This window comes from Micromys minutus (assembly GCF_963924665.1).
Source record: "Micromys minutus genome assembly, chromosome: 3".
NCBI lineage: Eukaryota > Metazoa > Chordata > Mammalia > Rodentia > Muridae > Micromys > Micromys minutus.
In genome coordinates this window covers 21464694-21481567 of record NC_137972.1, presented here as the reverse complement: position 1 = coordinate 21481567, position 16874 = coordinate 21464694, and the positions used below count along the sequence as shown (strand labels likewise).

Here is a 16874-nt window from a genome sequence, read left to right as displayed (position 1 = left end):
GACTTTAATACTTTGATAGCTGGACCTTGGTGTTTGGCCTCAGGAAGAGTAAGAGGTGCCAAATAAGGGACTAGACCCTGGAGGCTGGCTTTAGGGATGTAATTTAAGCAAGGAAGAGGGCATGGGGGAGAAGGACAAGGCCTGCCAGAGTCAGGTTTGCCAGGGCTGACTAGAGAGTCCTTGGAATTGTCACCAGCCTTTCAGCCTCTGACTTCATACATTTTACTGCATTGGGAAAGAAAAAGTTTAGTGGCTTCTTACTGCTCCCTGGGTGAAGTTCCAACTTCACAAACTTTTTACAAACTTACAGTTTGTAAGTTTATCTGACTGAACAACCAGCTTCCTGTTTACCTGTCCTGCTTCCGTTCCCTGGAACAAAGTTCTCTAGTACCAAGCAAATCATTCCCTCTCAGGGCTCCCGAGTAGGCCGATTACACATCTTCAGGGCTCTCCACTGGGGTAACCCTTCACTAGCACCATACCTTTCCTTTAGGAAGCATTTCCTGACCTTCAAGCCTGGACCAGACCCCAGTCCCTTGCTTCTTAGCCCTCATCTGTCTGTAATTAGTACATAAACTCCAGGAAGTTCTCAGCCAAGTTTGTGTAGATCCTGTTTTATCTGAAAATGGCTGCTACGTAGTAAATACTTATTTAATGTTTTCCAAATGTGAACTTCGAAAGTGTGGCTCAGATTAATGTAACAAACCACCAGGCCAAGTCCAGAACATGAGAGTTGGGCTGCTGGCCCATCGGCACATCCTGTTGACTCACTCGGCACAGTCCGTCCCAGATCGTCCACTTTCACCGGCTTCCAGCTGCCGGAGGTCGGCCCAGTCTCTCCACTTAAGTCTCTAATCGCTGTCCGTCTGATTTGCACGAATGGTTAGGCGTGGATACTTCCTTAATATAGCCAAATCATTACATCTATTTAAATTCCCACTGAATGAGGAAGTGCTTAAGACAAAGGATGGTCGTGGAACAAACATGAGTGAAGTGTGATGTTACGTGTGTGCTTACATGTTTTTTTTTTAAATTATTTTTATTTATGTATGTCTGAGTGCTTGCTTGTCTGTGTGCGCACCATGTGCATGCAGTTGTTCATGGCGGCCAAAAGAAGGAATCCAGTCCACTTAGCAAGAGTTGCAGTGAGCTGACCGACGGAGGTGTTGGGAATTAACCCCGGGTCTTCTGTAAGAGTGACAGTGTTCTTAGCAGCAGAGCACCTCTGGACCCCAATGTGTTGTATACTTTTTGTTTGATGGTTTTGGTTTAGGTTCTTGCTGTTTTCTTGGTATTTCGTCTAAGTTGGGGTTTCTGTTGCAGTGATAAAACATTATGACCTTATTTCAGCTTACAGTTCATAAATCCATCCCTGAGGGAAGCCGGGGGCAGGAACTCAGGGCAGGAACATAGAGGCAGGATCTGAAGCAGAGGCCAGGGCGGAGTGCTGCTTTGCTGGCTTGTTTCCATGGCTTGTGCAGCCTGCTTCGCTATGTCCCGTGGGACCACCTGCCCAAGGCGCTGCCCACAATATGCTGAGCCCTTCCACATCAGTTACTAATTAAGAGAATACCCCGACAGACGTGCCTACTGGCCAATCTTATGGAAGCATTTTCTCGATTGACTCTCCCTAGGCACTTCCAGGTTTGTGTCAATGATAAGACAACCATGTGGTGGCTGGGAATTGAACTCAGGACCTCTGGAAGAGCAGTCAGTGCTCTTAACCGCTGAGCCATCTCTCCAGCCCTCTAGTTACTTTTTTTAACACAGGGTTTTGTAGTCCTTGATGGCTTGGAACTAAGTAGCTGGCCTTGAACTTGAGGTGATCCTTTTTTGTCTGCCTCCTGAATGCTGGAAATGCTGCCTTGTGCCAAGGTGCCTGGCAATTTGTACTAAGATCACATAATGCAACCCATTGCTCTGTGTGCGAGCTAAAAGAACAGGTTACAAAAGTTTAAAAAGAGAACGTGCCAAAAAATATTGCCCAAAATTAAGACTGAAATAGAAATGTGTATTGCTGTTTCACATTCTTTTGGAAGGTCCAGACAATGCTTTTAGGTTATAAGGATACTAGAAGCCTAAAAACTCAACAGTGGAAGCCAGGCACGCAGCCTAGAAGTTGGGAGCTAGAGGCTGGAGGATCAGGACATCAGGGCTATCCTTCTCTACATACTGAGTTCAAGGCCGGCCTAGGATAAGATGCATGGGGCCCTATCAAAATAAATAAATAAGTAAACAGCAGAGATAAATTTTTTATTACTTAGAGGTGATAATCTAAGAGAACTAACTGGAAATCATTATAGATGATAAAAGAATCAACAAGTAGTTGAGTTAAAAATATGAAATGTCCTCAGCTGGACGTGGTGCTGGACATCTTTAGCTCAAGCTCCCTGGAAAAGGGCCAGGCAGATCTCCATAAGTTCTCCACAAGTTCCAGGGGGCAGCTTGCTTTACAGAGGAGTTCTAGGCTGGCCAGGGATACATAGTGAGAAAAGGTGAGAAAACATTGAGGTACTATTGTGGGACACACACAATAAAGTGCCAACACATGGATGTGCTGCCAACACATGGATGAGCTATGCTTCTGACAGGAAGAGCCAACACCAGGAAGATGCCAGCTTTTCATAATTAGTCTGTGTACTCAATGCAGACAAGACAGGAGCTTGTTTGGGACTGGTACAGTGCAGGCAAGCATAAGGCTCAGTTTGAACAAGGTCATACAGGGCTGTGCCTGAACAGCATTTCTTATTCTATTTGTCTATCTGTCTGTATGTCTGTCTCTCTGTGCACACTTGTGATTAAAGGGCACCTTTCGGGAGTCAGTTCTCTACTTTTGCCAAATGGGCTCTGCAGATCAGACCTGCTCATCAGGGCTGGTACCCTGCTCTTACCTGCTGAGCCTTCTCAATGTTCCTGGAACCCCATTTTGTTGATCTTCCCTGCCTTCTTTATTTTGTTGGGCAGAATGTAGTAATTAAAAAGAAATCTAAACACATTGGAACAATTATTAAGGATTCCTGTTCTTTGGCTCTGGCATGACAAAGAAGATTTATGTTTGTGGAGATGCACCCCATTATCACTTTGTGCAGAAGGAAGTTGGATCTGATTTTCATAGTCAGCCTTAAATAACCCATCCACTCAGTTGGCCCAGCAGACTCCCGGGGTTTGTGTTTTCCTGCCATACCATCTTGATGAAGGCCAGCTACAAGCTCCTAACACTTGGATCCATACTAATTGCCTTTTATGGAAGGAACAGTCCGCACTGAGCAATCCTTCAAGCTCCGGTTGCCTCTGCTAGACAGTATGGTGGATAAATGTGTGAGCAGCAGACATTTACTAATGAAGGGACAAGAGAGTTTTTTCCCCTCCAAGACAGGGTTTCACGGTGCACTGTGTATCCTTGGCTACACTAGAATTCACTCTACAGACCAAGCTGGTCTCAAACTCAGAGATCTGCCTGCCTCTGCCTCTCAAGTGCTCTGACTAGAGGCATACACCACAATCACTCAGCTGGGATCAAGAGACATATTAAAGACTCTTTTGTTTGTTTTTAGCTAAAGATAACTTGCACACAGTCATAACTGCTCCTTCTGAGCTGAGAAACCAACCTAGGTTTCTCTTCACCAATGGCATGGAAGTTGGCCTCTTATAGGGTAGATACTGAGCATCTGCTACTCTTTCCAGACAACCCTGCTTTCCTTTGCCCTGAGACTGCACCTGTGGAAGAAGAGACATTTGTGCTGGGTTAACTGGCTTGAACAAATGACTTCTATCTGTGCCTCATTAGTTGAGCTGTGCTTGCCTCGTGGGCATTGGGAGGACTGAGTCAGTGTGTATTGTAGGTGTGTAGAATACTTCCTGGCAAGCATTCAGCCATTGCTGCTTAATTGAGATGCTGTCTGAATGGGACCTGGGGACCCTCCCAGAAGCGCCTTTGAGGGGTTATATTCTTGTGCTTTCACCATTGCCTATGTCCTGCTGGTCTAGTGTGTTTCCATTAAAAAAAAAAAAAAAAAAAAAAAAAAAAAAAAAAAAAAACCAAGAAAATAAAGGATCTCCATCTTGTCTTTATTTGCATGTGGTTACAATTCATAAATACACTTGAATCTTTCTCCTGTTCCCAAGCTCTCCTCCACACATGGTAATGCTACCCAAGCCCGCCTCCTCTCCTTCTCACTGTCCTCTCCCCCAGGAGCAAGGGAGGGATGCTCCTTCATCTTCACCCAAGGTCTATCTTGGTCCACAAAGTATGAGCCCTCAAGGCCTCTGGAGGTTGGGGATGAGCACCACCAAGCTTTGCAAGGTCCCCGGGATGTCCTTGCAAGTGACCCTGTGACCAGCTCCCTCCTCTGCCACGTTTAGAGTGCAGAGAGGCATGGTGGGGTCACAAGCCTTGCTTGTGTCTGAGGCTCAATGGCTGAAGCCTCTGGGAGCTGCTGGGTCTGCGGCAAGGCCTCAGGCTTGCTCAGGCAGTAGTCAGAGTCCTGGGCGGGCACTGTGCCCGGCTAGTGTCCGGTTCTCTCTGAAGAGGTGTCTGAGGCCAAGTCCCTTAGGGCTCTATTTCTCAGAGCCTTCCTAGACTCTGTGAGTCCTGGTGGGCAGAGCAGCCTCAGGAAGAAGGTGCTGGACCCTCTCTCCTCCTTGCCTCTCCCAGATGCCATCCAGCATGGGTGGCAAATAGGTTCCTTGGTCCTGTCAGAGGTCTTGGCACCCTAGTGTCTCTGTCTCAGCCAGATGCCAAGCTTTGCCATCCTCCTGGTAGGGTGTAGACAGCTCAGAAGGGCCAGGGGTTCCCTCTTCAGGAGTGGGGTATGGAGGTTCAGGGGGAGCTGGAGGGTCTCCAGGGCCCCGTGTACCCCCCAGAACTGGCCCATTGTATATGTAGATATTGCCAGTGACAGTCACAGAGCCTCCGGTCACATGAATGCCATTCGCACCTGTGGGAGGGAAGGTGGAATGAGAGAGGATGCTTCCAGAGCTCTTCTCCTTTCCTCTCAGCTTCTCCTTCCATCTGTTACCCCTTCCTTTGAGTCTCACATGACCCAGGCTGGGTAGTGGAGGATAGGTCTGAAATCCTGTTTTCAGTGCTGAGATTATAGCCATGCCCCAGCCCCAGCCCCAGCCCCAGCCCAGCCTTGCTATAGGTTCCATGTGTACTGAACACACTCCTCTGCTTCTTTCAGACTCTTCCCTTCCCTCTTGCCTCCATATCCTTTTATTCTGTCTGGACCTTATTCTTTCTCCCCACCAACCCAGCAACCATCCCTTCCTTCCTCCCCCTACTCCTCTATGGCCTGCCCAGCTCACCATGGGCCACCTGGCCATGTTCCCCAGGCTCTGCCTCCAGCTCCCGGGCCTGGACCAGGGGACTCTGCTGTTGGAGCACCACTTCCTCCAAGGAGGGAGCCATTGGGGGACCAGCAGGGGCTGGGGACAGGTCTCCAGAAATGGGTAGGAGTGGCTCTGCCAGGTCAGGAAAATGTGGGTTGGCTCTCGGAGGTGGGCAGGGGGGAGATTCTTCTCCCTGTAGAAGAGGTATAGAGAGAACCATCCAACATCAAAGGGCCCTAGACTCCACCATACCTTCGTTTTCCTACCCCTTGTATTCTGGCTGCTTGTTGTCTGTCCTTGCCCCTCACTCTGCTTCTTGCCTCAGGGCCTTGTACTCCTTCGGTTCCTAGATCATTTTCTTCAGGAGTTCCCTGGTTAGCTTCCTCATTTCTTTAATTCACTGCTCAAATAATCCGTGTATCAAAGAGGCCCTGTCCGCTGTCTAAAAGGATGTACCCTAATCCTTTGCTGTCACTCTCCATCCATCTCATTTTTATTATGGTTGCTATGGTTACTACCTGGTGTGTGTGTGTGTGTGTGTGTGTGTGTGTGTGTGTGTGTGTAATTACTGTTGTGGTCGCTCTGTTTTGTTTGATGCAGGCTCTCTTACTCTAGTCCAGGCTACCCTGAATTTCATCAAATAGCCCAGGCTAGCTACAAACTCACGGTGAACCTTCTGTCTCAGCCTCCCAAGTGCTTGGATTACAGAACTGAGCCACCACCCTGGATACCCGCCTCCTATGGCACTAGCAATGGAGTCCAGGTACATGCTAGCTAAGGGCGCTAACATCCCTGGCCTTGGCACTGTATTCTTGTTCCACTCATGTGCAAACTCCAGGGTGGGAGGCACTTTCTGAGGCTGTATGCCTGGTGCTTAGAATGGCAACGAGACCGTGGCACACTCGGCAACCAATAAGTGGGATGAATGGAGGCTAAGTCTGTCTTCCCTGACCCCACAGGCCCGCCCCTCCTGGATGGCTTCTCCCACTCTTTTACCTCTGGATGCCTCTTGAGCAGAGTACCTGAAATGAAAAACAGAACGTGTTGTGAGGCCTGCCCTTCCCAACTCCCAACCTCTATCCTGACACCATGTGCTACTGCCAACCCTAGTGTCCCAGAGGAGGCTGATATTGTTACCTTTACCTAACATCAGAATGAGGATAGGAGAGAGAATGGTGTCCAGTACCCTGAGAGTCTTGTGTGTGAGGGTTTGCCCTTAAACATCCCTCCCATCAACCACCACCTCCTTGTGGGATAGGGGGTGGAGGCTCCTTCTTACCCAGCTTTCTGCAGAGGGAAGGGTGCCTCATCCAGGCGCACGCCAGGACAGTGGTGAAGAGCAGAAAGAAGACCAGTGACAGCAGGATGGCCAGCAGCAGCATTGTTCCTGCCAGGACAGCAGACCAGAGTGATGACACCAAAGGACAACAACGGGGAGGGGCTTCTTCCAGCAGTTAGATAGCCCGTTCCCTCTTTTGGAGCCATTTCCCTTGGGCTGAGGCTGGTCTTGGGGAGGATCTTGTGACCACACGAGAGACTCTGTCCTGAGTGGTGGTGTCTAGACCTCTCACTGTCAGTGGGTGAGGGATGCTTGGGAAGCTGGCTTCCATGGAAGTGGGTGAAAGGCAAGGGGGAGAGGAGGTGGTGTTTGGACCCTTTGGGGAGAGCTCCATTCCTGTGACCTGGCTATCTTACAGAGGGGCCACAGGACCTGAGATTGCCTCTCTGAGCCTATGAGAACTTCAGAGAGTAGGAATTGCAAACTGCTCATCCTCTTGCTCAGGGTGTAAGAAGGAAAGAGGCAGAGAGATGGGAGTTTGGTTCCCCTAGTTTGCTCCCAGTGATTCAACCACAGCTGTGGCCTAAGGAAGTAGAGAATGCAAGACATGGAGAGAAACTAGACGGAGGCGTCTGGACGGCTAGGTCCCTGCCATTAAGTCAGTTTATGTATCCGAGCATCCGTCTGTCATACATTAAACAAGCAGGCTAACAGACTTTAAAACCCTAGTTCTGAAATGCCAGTAATACTTGATGCACAGATTTCGGATGCACAGCTGAAAGTTCCTGAAAGAGCATGGAAAAATATTTATGATATATTGTTAACTAATATATAGCTTATAAGGGACTATATCATCTAATATATGCTAGTTATATATTATAGTATATAAGGGAATATACTAGTATATAAGGTAACATGTGTGTGTCTTTGTGCATATATATATATTCATATATATGAATATATGGAAAGCTAGTATATAAGAGAATAGTTCAGTGGTTCAGTGTCTACTGCCAACTTCTCCCCATCAAAACATGTCAAGTCTAAAACATGTCCGTCACTCCACTTTTAGTTTAGAAAATGATATGACTAGAGATGCACAGGGAATGTGTTGGAAGGGATAGGCCAAAACAGAAAGAGCAGAAGGGTTCTACGCCCAATGGGGGAATTTTAGCTAAATGTTCATTCCCTTTCTCTCACTTAGCCCAGCCTCTGAGTCCTGGGTACACCCCCCAAATGCAGGGATGACAGACATGTGCTGCCACATGAATTTTTAAAACACATTATAGCATGTGTACCTTATAAATGGGCCCTGAGTAAGGAAGACCTGGATACAGACAGTAATAATGTGATTTACACACACACACACACACACACACACACACACACACACACACGAGTGATCTCATTTAACACCTCAGTTTTCTCTCCCCATCTGTGAGGATGAATAATCCCACTTTATGGAATCACTGAGGGTTTCAGAGTAGTTCTCAGTACATGAAGCTATAATTACAAAAGTCTGGGCACTCAAAAATGTTACTACATTCTGCCAATTAGTAATGATTATAGTCATCAGAAACAACCTACAGTCAACCACCAGGCTGGGAAACTAGTGGGTTTCCTCGAAGACAGAAACCAAGAAACAAGAAAGCCTAGAAAGAGCCCAATGGGGAGTGTGTCTCCAGAAGACGTGTGTAAGTGCACAGTGAGGTATGCAGTTGGTGAAGGAATGCTAGGACGGAGTGGCATCCAAAACTAATGAGGAAGCCAGTCAGAATTACGTCACAGTACAGGAATCTTTCCTGGCACAATATGTATCGTTTTGAAAGTATAAGAAAAAAAGTCTAGGGATGCTCTAGTCCAGGCACTTTGTGGAGACAGTCTCACTCTGTAGCCCAGGCTGTCCCAAATTCTTGATCCCTCTGCCTCAGCCTTCCGAGTACAATTACATAGTATGGGTATGTAATCTAGCTTTCCAAGTTTTTGTTTTTTCCTTTTGGTGGTACTTGGGTTCAGCGTTGTAACACTGAAGTATACCCTACCTCCTTCCAAGTTCTTCAGATAAAATGTTTCTTACTTTGTCTAATCCTGGGAAGAAAGATGCCCCTTTCCCTGTTTCTGTGGATTAGGGAGGCTGGGGTATTTCCCCAGACCCTGCCTTGTATCCCGCAGCCCAGCGCCTTACCTGGCTCTGGTGGATTTTTACAGATGGTATCAGAGTAGGAGGTACCTGGCGCTGCCTCCACCAGGCCCTGGTTCTCACATCTGTGGAGGAAACAAGACTGAGCTCTTCCTGCTCCCCTTGGTGTCCAGCTCCAGGAGCACGCGGCCAGGGAATGGCCAGGCGAGGACCTGAAGTCACGGACGGAAGGGATGACAACCCCTGGGCAGGGGGCATCTGGGAAGGGGTGAGAGGTCACCTGGTATGAGGTTGACAGCGGGCTCTGGGGGAGGAAGTATTCTGGAAGTGTCCTGGCTTACAGGGGACACAGTTGATGTCAGTATCCATAATTTCATCTGGCAAAAGAAAGGAAAGCCAGTCAGGGTGAGTGGGTAAGAGGAAGACTAGCACAGGGCTTCCTTCATGTCTCCTCTTTGCCAACCATTCTGTTCTGTAGCTGCTACCTTCCCCAAGCTTGGCTTTGCAGCCTGCCATTTTGCTCAAGCTCCCCAGTGCCGATAGGAGCCACCCTCTAAGCTCCTTACACTAGTTCACAGCTTGGCAGACCCTCTCCTATGAGTACTTTCAAGGAATGATAGGTTGTTTCTTTATGCCAAAGAGAACACCAGTCGGGAGAAGCACCATTCACACAGTACCATGTTTCTTGCCCTTGACACCCAGCCTCCCCTTCGACGGCTGCCTTCAGTGACCTCTGACCTGAGACCTCAGCTTCTGTGCCAGGCCCGCAGAGTACAAGCCGCTCCTCCTCACAGTGCACACACTCATTGTCCAAATACACACAGGACATCCCCGGCTTACAGCGGCACTCAGGTTTCCGATCGCTGGTGCAAGGGGCAATCTCCTCAAAGCCCAGCACTGTTCGGGAGAGGGAAGAGTCAGACCGGAGCTGGCCTTCACAGGGGTACCCACCACCCGGGCGTACCCCACCTCTCACCAGAGTCACAGGGACGGCACAGCTGGCAGGTGGAGAGATGGTTCCAGTGTTCATTGTAGGAATTATGGGGGCAAGTCTTGCAAGCTGTGTCTTGGCTGTGGCTGCATACAGCAAAGACAAACTCGCCTATGAGGCGAATGGGGGGAGAGGGGTATCAGGAGACAAGGAGTCTATCCCTGTCAGCGCTGCTTGCTGCATGCCACGGAGCCTCTTCTTGGTCTCTCTTCACGGCTCTTCAATCTCAGGGTCCGTGACAATGCTAAAGCTTCTCAGCCTCTCTCTCCTAGCCTAGTTTTACCAGTGTTGGGGTTACTCTGGCTGAACTCTACCACCCAAGCGTCCTGGGGCCACTGTTCTCACCTGGGGGACAGCGGGAGCAGCAGACGTCATGCATGGGCTCGTAGTATTCCTTGTCCTGGTCCCAGCAAGTTTGGTTTTCTATGCGATATGGGGGCACCTTTCAGGGGAGGCAGAGACAGAGAAGAATGAGGCAGGGTCAGCTCTGGAGGGCAGAAGGGCTAGAGAGAAACCTGGCCCATCCCACCTAGCCCCTCCCTCACCAGCTGAGGCTGAGAGGCCACCAGAAGCCCGCTGAGTGCCAGCAGCAGTGGCCCCCAGACCAGGCCGCAGGGAGAGGAGGCCCCAGGCAGGCGCATGGCGGCCTTTCGGGTCGGCTGACCAGACCGGGTGGAGGCCTAGGAGGAAGGTGGGAAGCCCGGACGTCCTGAGCAGCGTTGGCCACGACTTCCCAAGCCTGGCGGCTGGGCCGACGTGCCCCCGGGGGCCGGGAGCGGCCGGGCCTGGCCTCCAGGGCTCCAGCGCCGGGCTCAGGAAGTGGGAGTGGAGAGAGCCGGCCGGGGGGCGGGGGCAGGGAGCTCTGGGAGCAGAGGCCGGCCTGTCGCAATCGCGACGTGGGGAAGAGGAACAGGCTTGGCCGCCTCGACGCAGGGCGGGAGGGGGTGGCCGGGAAAGCACGTGAGAACTGCAGGCCCGGAACCCGGCCTCCACCTTTCTTCTTTGGAAGCCTGGCCCTCAGAGGGGCTGCGGATTAGGACCACCTACTGGCGGGAAGTGGGGGGCGCAGCAGAGCCAGTGGCCAGCCATCTGTCAGGCTGACCTCCAAGAGGCTGAGGCTGAGCTGACATGGATGTTGAGGCAAGACAGTGGACAGCTGGGTGCCAGATTTGCAAAGTGGAGGCACCAGGGGTTGACAGGGCACCTAGCCGAGACACCCAGAGGTGGCTAGCAGATGCAGCGTCTGTCCGACACCTCACTTGGCAGGGACTGAGGGTCCTGCTCCACTCTGTTACTTTTAAAAAAGAAGCTGCTACAGTAACAAGCCCACCCACACCACACACCAGGGGGCATACCACAAGACACTGGAGAGCGTTCAGCTGGCCTTGAATCTGTCCTGTCCTCTGGAGACCTCTCTCTCTCTCTCTCTCTCTCTCTCTCTCTCTCTCTCTCTCTCTCTCTCTCTCTCTCTCTGCCTCTCTCTGCCTCTCTCTCTCTCTCTTTCTGTGTGTGTGTGTGTCTCTCTCTCTCTCTCTTTCTCCCTCTCTCCTTCTCTTTTTTTCTCTGGAATGCTGTGTGTATGTAAACACAGGTCCAGGTGAGTGGGGACCTCTGGGCTGGGGCTGGGTAGCCTAGTTCCAGCTTGTGTGCACATAAGCCTATAACTCTCTTATACAGAGGAACCTGAGAGCCCAGCCAGTGTAGGTACCTTACTTTCTACAAAGGGCCTGCCCAGCGTGTCAGGCAGATGATTGTAGGGTTCCAAGGTGGTTCACCCTGGTGGACCTTTACTGCCATTACTAGTCCAGAGCTGCTGGTGTATGACACCCCTCTTTCCCACTTCCACTGGTTGCCACCCCCAAACCCCTTCACCCAACCCAATCTCCAAATTTCAATTCAGAAAGCAGCCTTGGAGCCCCCAAGGAAACCTAGTGTCTGCCCTGTGCTCCTTACTAGGCTATGGTCTGGCCCATGACCTACCTGGTTTAGATATGTAGTCTTGGCTTACAGAGTTTAGCATGATCTGGCTTATGCCACATACCAGGTACATATTCATGGAGTAAGTGAAGGCTGTCCACACGACTCAGCCACTCTGGCAGAACTTAACTGCAGTCCAGATCTGATTTTCAGATGCCAGCCCATGTCAGCATCCGTCCTGCCTTCCTGGAGTCTCCTTTGGAATGAGAGGAAGTCTTCTCTTGCAATAGCTCACCTGAGAACTGGCCTTTTCCATGGTGGACCAGATATCCAGGCAGGCTTTCGGTGGAGATGTGAAATGCTGGCGATGGAGTTAGTTTTAGAGAAGGCTGGGGGAACCTGCCTGGGTTTCTGATAGTCGTGCTGTCTCCTCACTGGGTGCTGGCCCATTAGGGCCACTCTGTTGGCAACTGCATCAGTCATCCAAGGCCACCTGGCAAGGATGGAGATACCTGAATAGCAGGCCTTCTCTGACTTCTAGGCTCAGGGAGTTGGGGCGGGGCCAGAATCACTTGGATCTCTTAAAAACATAAAGGAACAAGTGGGTGGGTAGCAGCCTTAGATAAATTTTACTATTTCTTCTTTTTTATGTTTCATTAGGGAAAATCCATATGTATTAGAGAGAGAGAGAGAAAGAGAGAGAGAGAGAGAGAGAGAGAGGTATTGGGAGTCACTATATTGTATTATCTTTTGCTTGTGGCCAGTCTTTTTTTTTACATCTATTATTATTATTATTATTATTATTATTATTATTATTATTATTAATGAGTACACTGTAGCTGTCTTCAGACACACCAGAAGAAGGCATCGGATCCCATTACAGATGGTTGTGAGCCACCATGTGGTTGCTGGGAATTGAACTCAGGACCTCTGGAAGAGTAGTCAGTGCTTTTAAACCGCTGAGCCATATCTCCAGTGTCCCCTCCTCCCCCTTTATTTTCAAGACAAGGTTTCTCTGTGTAGCTCTGGCTAGAACTCCCTCTGTAGTCTATGCTGGTCTTGAACTCAGAAATCTGCCTTCTTCTGCCTCCCAAGCTCTGGGATTAAAGGTGTCTTTAATGTGTATTTTAAATGTCTACCACTGCCTTTAATGTGTATTTTAAAGTTTGTGAGTTTTCACATGTAGATTAGTGGATTGTCATTAGCTTTTTAAAACCTGTTTATTTGTATATTTATACAGTAAGTATATGAGTGTGGGGACTTTCTGAGTAAGAACTCAGAAAGATGGGGAGATCTGACCCATCTCCTGGCAGCCTCCAAAGACGGCAGACAGACAGCTCAATATGAGATGGGTAATATAACGCCTCTCCAACCTTCTTCTGGGGGATGGAGACCCGGGCTGAGGAATCTTCAAATCCTTAGTGAGCACAGCACAGTCTTTGTTACTTGGGCTTTTTGCCAGCTTCTAGAAACTTTTATCAATGTCCATTGGGCCATACCAGCCCAGAACTGCATGCCCCCAGACTCCCAGAAAGCATGAAGGGCTCTTCTCTCAGGCCTCCCTCAGAGGGGACTGAAGAAATACCCTTCTCCCCACAGCCTATGAATAATTCCCAAGGAGAATTGGTGTGAGTGGCTCACTGTAAAACACTCCTGCCTTCTTCCTTATATTTCCCTTAGCCAACTGATCCCCTTAACCAGTCCTGGGGGGGGGGGGGGGCTGGTAGACAGCGAGAAATGGACAGATGTTAAGACGGCCCTTTCCCTAAGTGTTTGGAGTTTCAGTGGGAGCAAAGACTTGTCCAGTTATTCTCCATCTCGGTAGCCTTGATCCCCAGAAGACATTTGGAAATATCTTAGAAACATTTTAGGTTGCAACTGCTTGGAATCCCCACTGTCACCTAGGGCACATAGGCCAGGGATGTTGCTGTGACCTGCAGTGCAAGACAGGCCCACGCAGCAAGGAATTGCCTGGCTGGGAATGTTGGCAGCAAAGACCTTGTTAAGTCCTGTAACTGACCAAAGGAATAAGTCTCTAACAGGACTCCTAAGCATCTTCCCGGGTCACTAAATTGAGGGTGGGAGAGAAATTTCCTGGTCCATCGCGTTCAATTTATACTACACAAAGAAAGACAGAAGGATGCTGTTTGTCACAGCAGGCTGCCCTGTAGTTAGTGCTAAGTCTAGGAGCAAAGGGGTTACTTTTCATTGTGTGACCCATTTTACCCCAGAAAGCATAAAGGCTGTGAAAGAAATGTTGATAAATTAACAGATTCCCCCTCAAGTCAATGTGCTGTCGGAGGAAGCCAAGATGTCTGATGTTTTCCCAGTGCGCACTCCACTCTGTCAAAAGATACACACCTTGGGTCTGTTGTCTGCGGAGTGGGCCAACAAGTAATGATCATGAAGTTGGGCCCAGGGGCATACTTCTGTAACATCAGCCCTTGGAGGACGGGAGAGGAGCACTGAAAATCTAAGAGCAGCCTGGGCCACAGGATGAGAGTCTCAGAAACCAAACCGAAATAGTAGCCGCTCCCCACCAAAGTCACCAAGACAAACAAGCCTGGTGCTTGTCGTCAGGGCATTCATAATATGGTCTACATACACGTGTAGTCTACATGTGTAGACTACATGGTCTACATACACATATGTAGTAGGCACGTGGATGTGAACACAGGTGCATATGTGGGCCGCATCATTGACAGTAAACAGCAGGAGGTGATGAGCTTTCCTCGGGAGCATGGAGAAGGGAACCCTTTCTGCCACCAATCTCTGGAATGGAGAGGCAAGAAGACCTGTGACTCCTAATGCTCACCCCCACTGCGACCCTGAAGGTTCACTTCCTTCCCCAGAGCCACTGCAGAGTTTATGGCTGTTCTGAGGGTTGGCTGGTGGCTGGTGTGGGGCAGAGAAGGCAGCCCCTTATTTAAGAGATGGCTTGGGGCTCTGGGAGAGGCAACAGAAAGCCCTGGGTAGGGAGCCTTTCTCAGACAAGGTAAAAACACCCTTGAAATATCATACAAGACTCTACTACCCTGGGAGTCAGGGAAGCAGCACCAGACTTGGGAAACAACCCACCCCTGCGTGGCCCCACAAAGTCACTTTGTTCTCGGGCTTTAGGTCCCCCCATGTACTGAGCAGAGAACTAGATGCAGTCACCTGGCAAGACCTTTGTCATCTGGCAGCTGTACCCACCACTTCCTGCTCCTTCATTCTTTAAATGAGAGCGCTGGGGCCCAGAGAGGTAAAAATGTCTATCTGTCCTTCTCTCTCTCTCTCTCTCTCTCTCTCTCTCTCTCTCTCTCTCTCTCTCTCTCCCCCCCTTGATAGGATCTCTCTACATAGCCCTGGCTGTCCTAGCACTCACTGTGTAGACCAGCTGACCTTGAACTCAGAGAGATCGACCTGCCTCTCAAGTACCAGGAGTAAGGGATGTAGTGCTGTGCCTGGCTCGAAGACAGTTTAAAAATTAAAATGGAAGTTACAGAGTAATACATACAGAGCATGTAAGCTGGCACGCCACACTCATCTGTAATCTTAGTACTTGGGAGGCTGGAGCAGGTGGACCATAAGTTCAAGGCCAGCCTCGGTTATGAAGCAAGTTTAAGGTCAGTTATACATTGAAACCTTGTCTCAATATACAAAAACATGTAAGTCTGAATGACATCCAGGAAGAGATGGATTGATGAAAAGGTTATAGTGGTTCTCTTTGGGCTGTGGGGATGGAGAGGGAGGGAAGGAAACTTTTATTGTTTCATGTGCATCTGCATTACTGGGAAACTATACTGTGACCAAAATGTATCCACTTGGAAAGCTGGGGCAGGATCACTACTGTGAGTTCCAGACCAGCCTGGGCTACAGAAGGGATCCCCTGGTTTTGGGAGGTGTGTGTGTGTGTGTGTGCGAGCGTGCGCACATATACATGTATTTGAATGTATATGTGTATGCATGCGTCTCTGTATGTGTGATGTTTTAAATAGGGCCCTGACCTAAGTACCAATATCTATTCTCTCAGCAGGCTTGCGCTGGCCCATTCCAGATCTCTAGTGCTGTGGTCACCAAGCCAAACCACTCTCTCGTACTCTGTCAGAACATGCCAGAGTCACCACACTCTTTGGGCTAGGCATTCTCAGAGTCCTTGAGATGAAAATTTATTTGTCATGCTGCCTTAAGCTAGTACTTGGGTTTCAGGCCCAGCTAGCAAACAGAAGAGGCAGGGAGGAGCCAGCTTCTCGGAACCTCCCAGACTAAACAGTCAGGGGAACCGGGCACTTTGCCTGTAGGACACTAGTTTAAGAACTTGCTTGATTCAAGAGGGCATAGGGGTGGCTGGGGATACGGAGAGGTAGGAACAGTTCAGAGACACACAGCCAAGAAGACCTTCATTACCCCGAGAGGATGAATCTATGTGCTTTGTGTGGGCGGGACCAAGCCCCTCCTGTTGGTCTGGTTCCCCAGGAGTTATGGCTGGTCTGTCTCAGGAGGTAAATGATGACAGGCAACATCAGAGGAGAGGACGTTTGTTTTCGTTCTGTTTACAACTGCTGCTGTTCTGCTTTGTTGTTTGGAGGGTCAGTTTCCTCATCTGAAAAGTAGAGAAGGAGCCAGCCTCCCTCTTCTTGCGGAAGGTTTCATGGATATGTCAAAGCATCTGTCAAACAGCCCAGCTAGCAGGAGGAACCTGGAACCCAGGTTGACAGTTCCAAGAACGAGATGAGGAGTGCACTAGCTCAGAGCAGACCCTCTTATTTGTCTGGTTAATGCCATATTCTGCAAAATTCTGCTGCATTGCCAGTCTCCAGGGTGTCACTTGAAATGGGTCCCTCCGGGGTGTCACTTGAGATCTATCCCTCCTGCTGCCTCCCCCACTCACCCCCACCACTTGGTTCTTATCCCTGCCTCCAGAACCCTTATCTCGCTGTATTTCAACTACCTGTCACGCAGGCCTGTTGCTTCCCATGAGCTTCTATGGTCACTTAAGTCTGTATCTGCAGATCCGTGGCACAGAGAACACCTCTGGCTGCTGCTGCTGCTGGATAGAGGGTATGTGCTGGAAGAGCCAGTGAGCACACTGGGGCACTTTGTGGCTGCCCTCTCCAGGGCTCAAGTGAGGTTATCACTAGCAAGCTCTGCAGGGCCTGGGCTGGGTGAATGGCTCTCCTGTGGCTCTTCACACTTTCTTTTGGGGGGGGGACGTGAGCCTTTGAGGCTTTCACACC

The 16874-nt window shown here is 49.7% G+C and overlaps 1 protein-coding gene across 1 annotated transcript; it reads right to left on the bottom strand.

Moving 5' to 3' along the window:
• Window positions 1-4046: 4046 nt before the first annotated feature.
• LTBR (lymphotoxin beta receptor) lies at window positions 4047-10531 on the bottom strand. The gene is made up of 10 exons (XM_080914042.1): window positions 10284-10531; window positions 10084-10180; window positions 9724-9849; window positions 9486-9644; window positions 9028-9124; window positions 8793-8872; window positions 6611-6718; window positions 6328-6353; window positions 5308-5524; window positions 4047-4937 (listed from the first exon to the last, which is right to left on the bottom strand). Exons 1-10 carry the CDS (start codon window positions 10377-10379, stop codon window positions 4696-4698), a joined length of 1248 nt encoding a protein of 415 aa, XP_080770168.1. The 5' UTR covers window positions 10380-10531; the 3' UTR covers window positions 4047-4695.
• Window positions 10532-16874: the final 6343 nt, after the last annotated feature.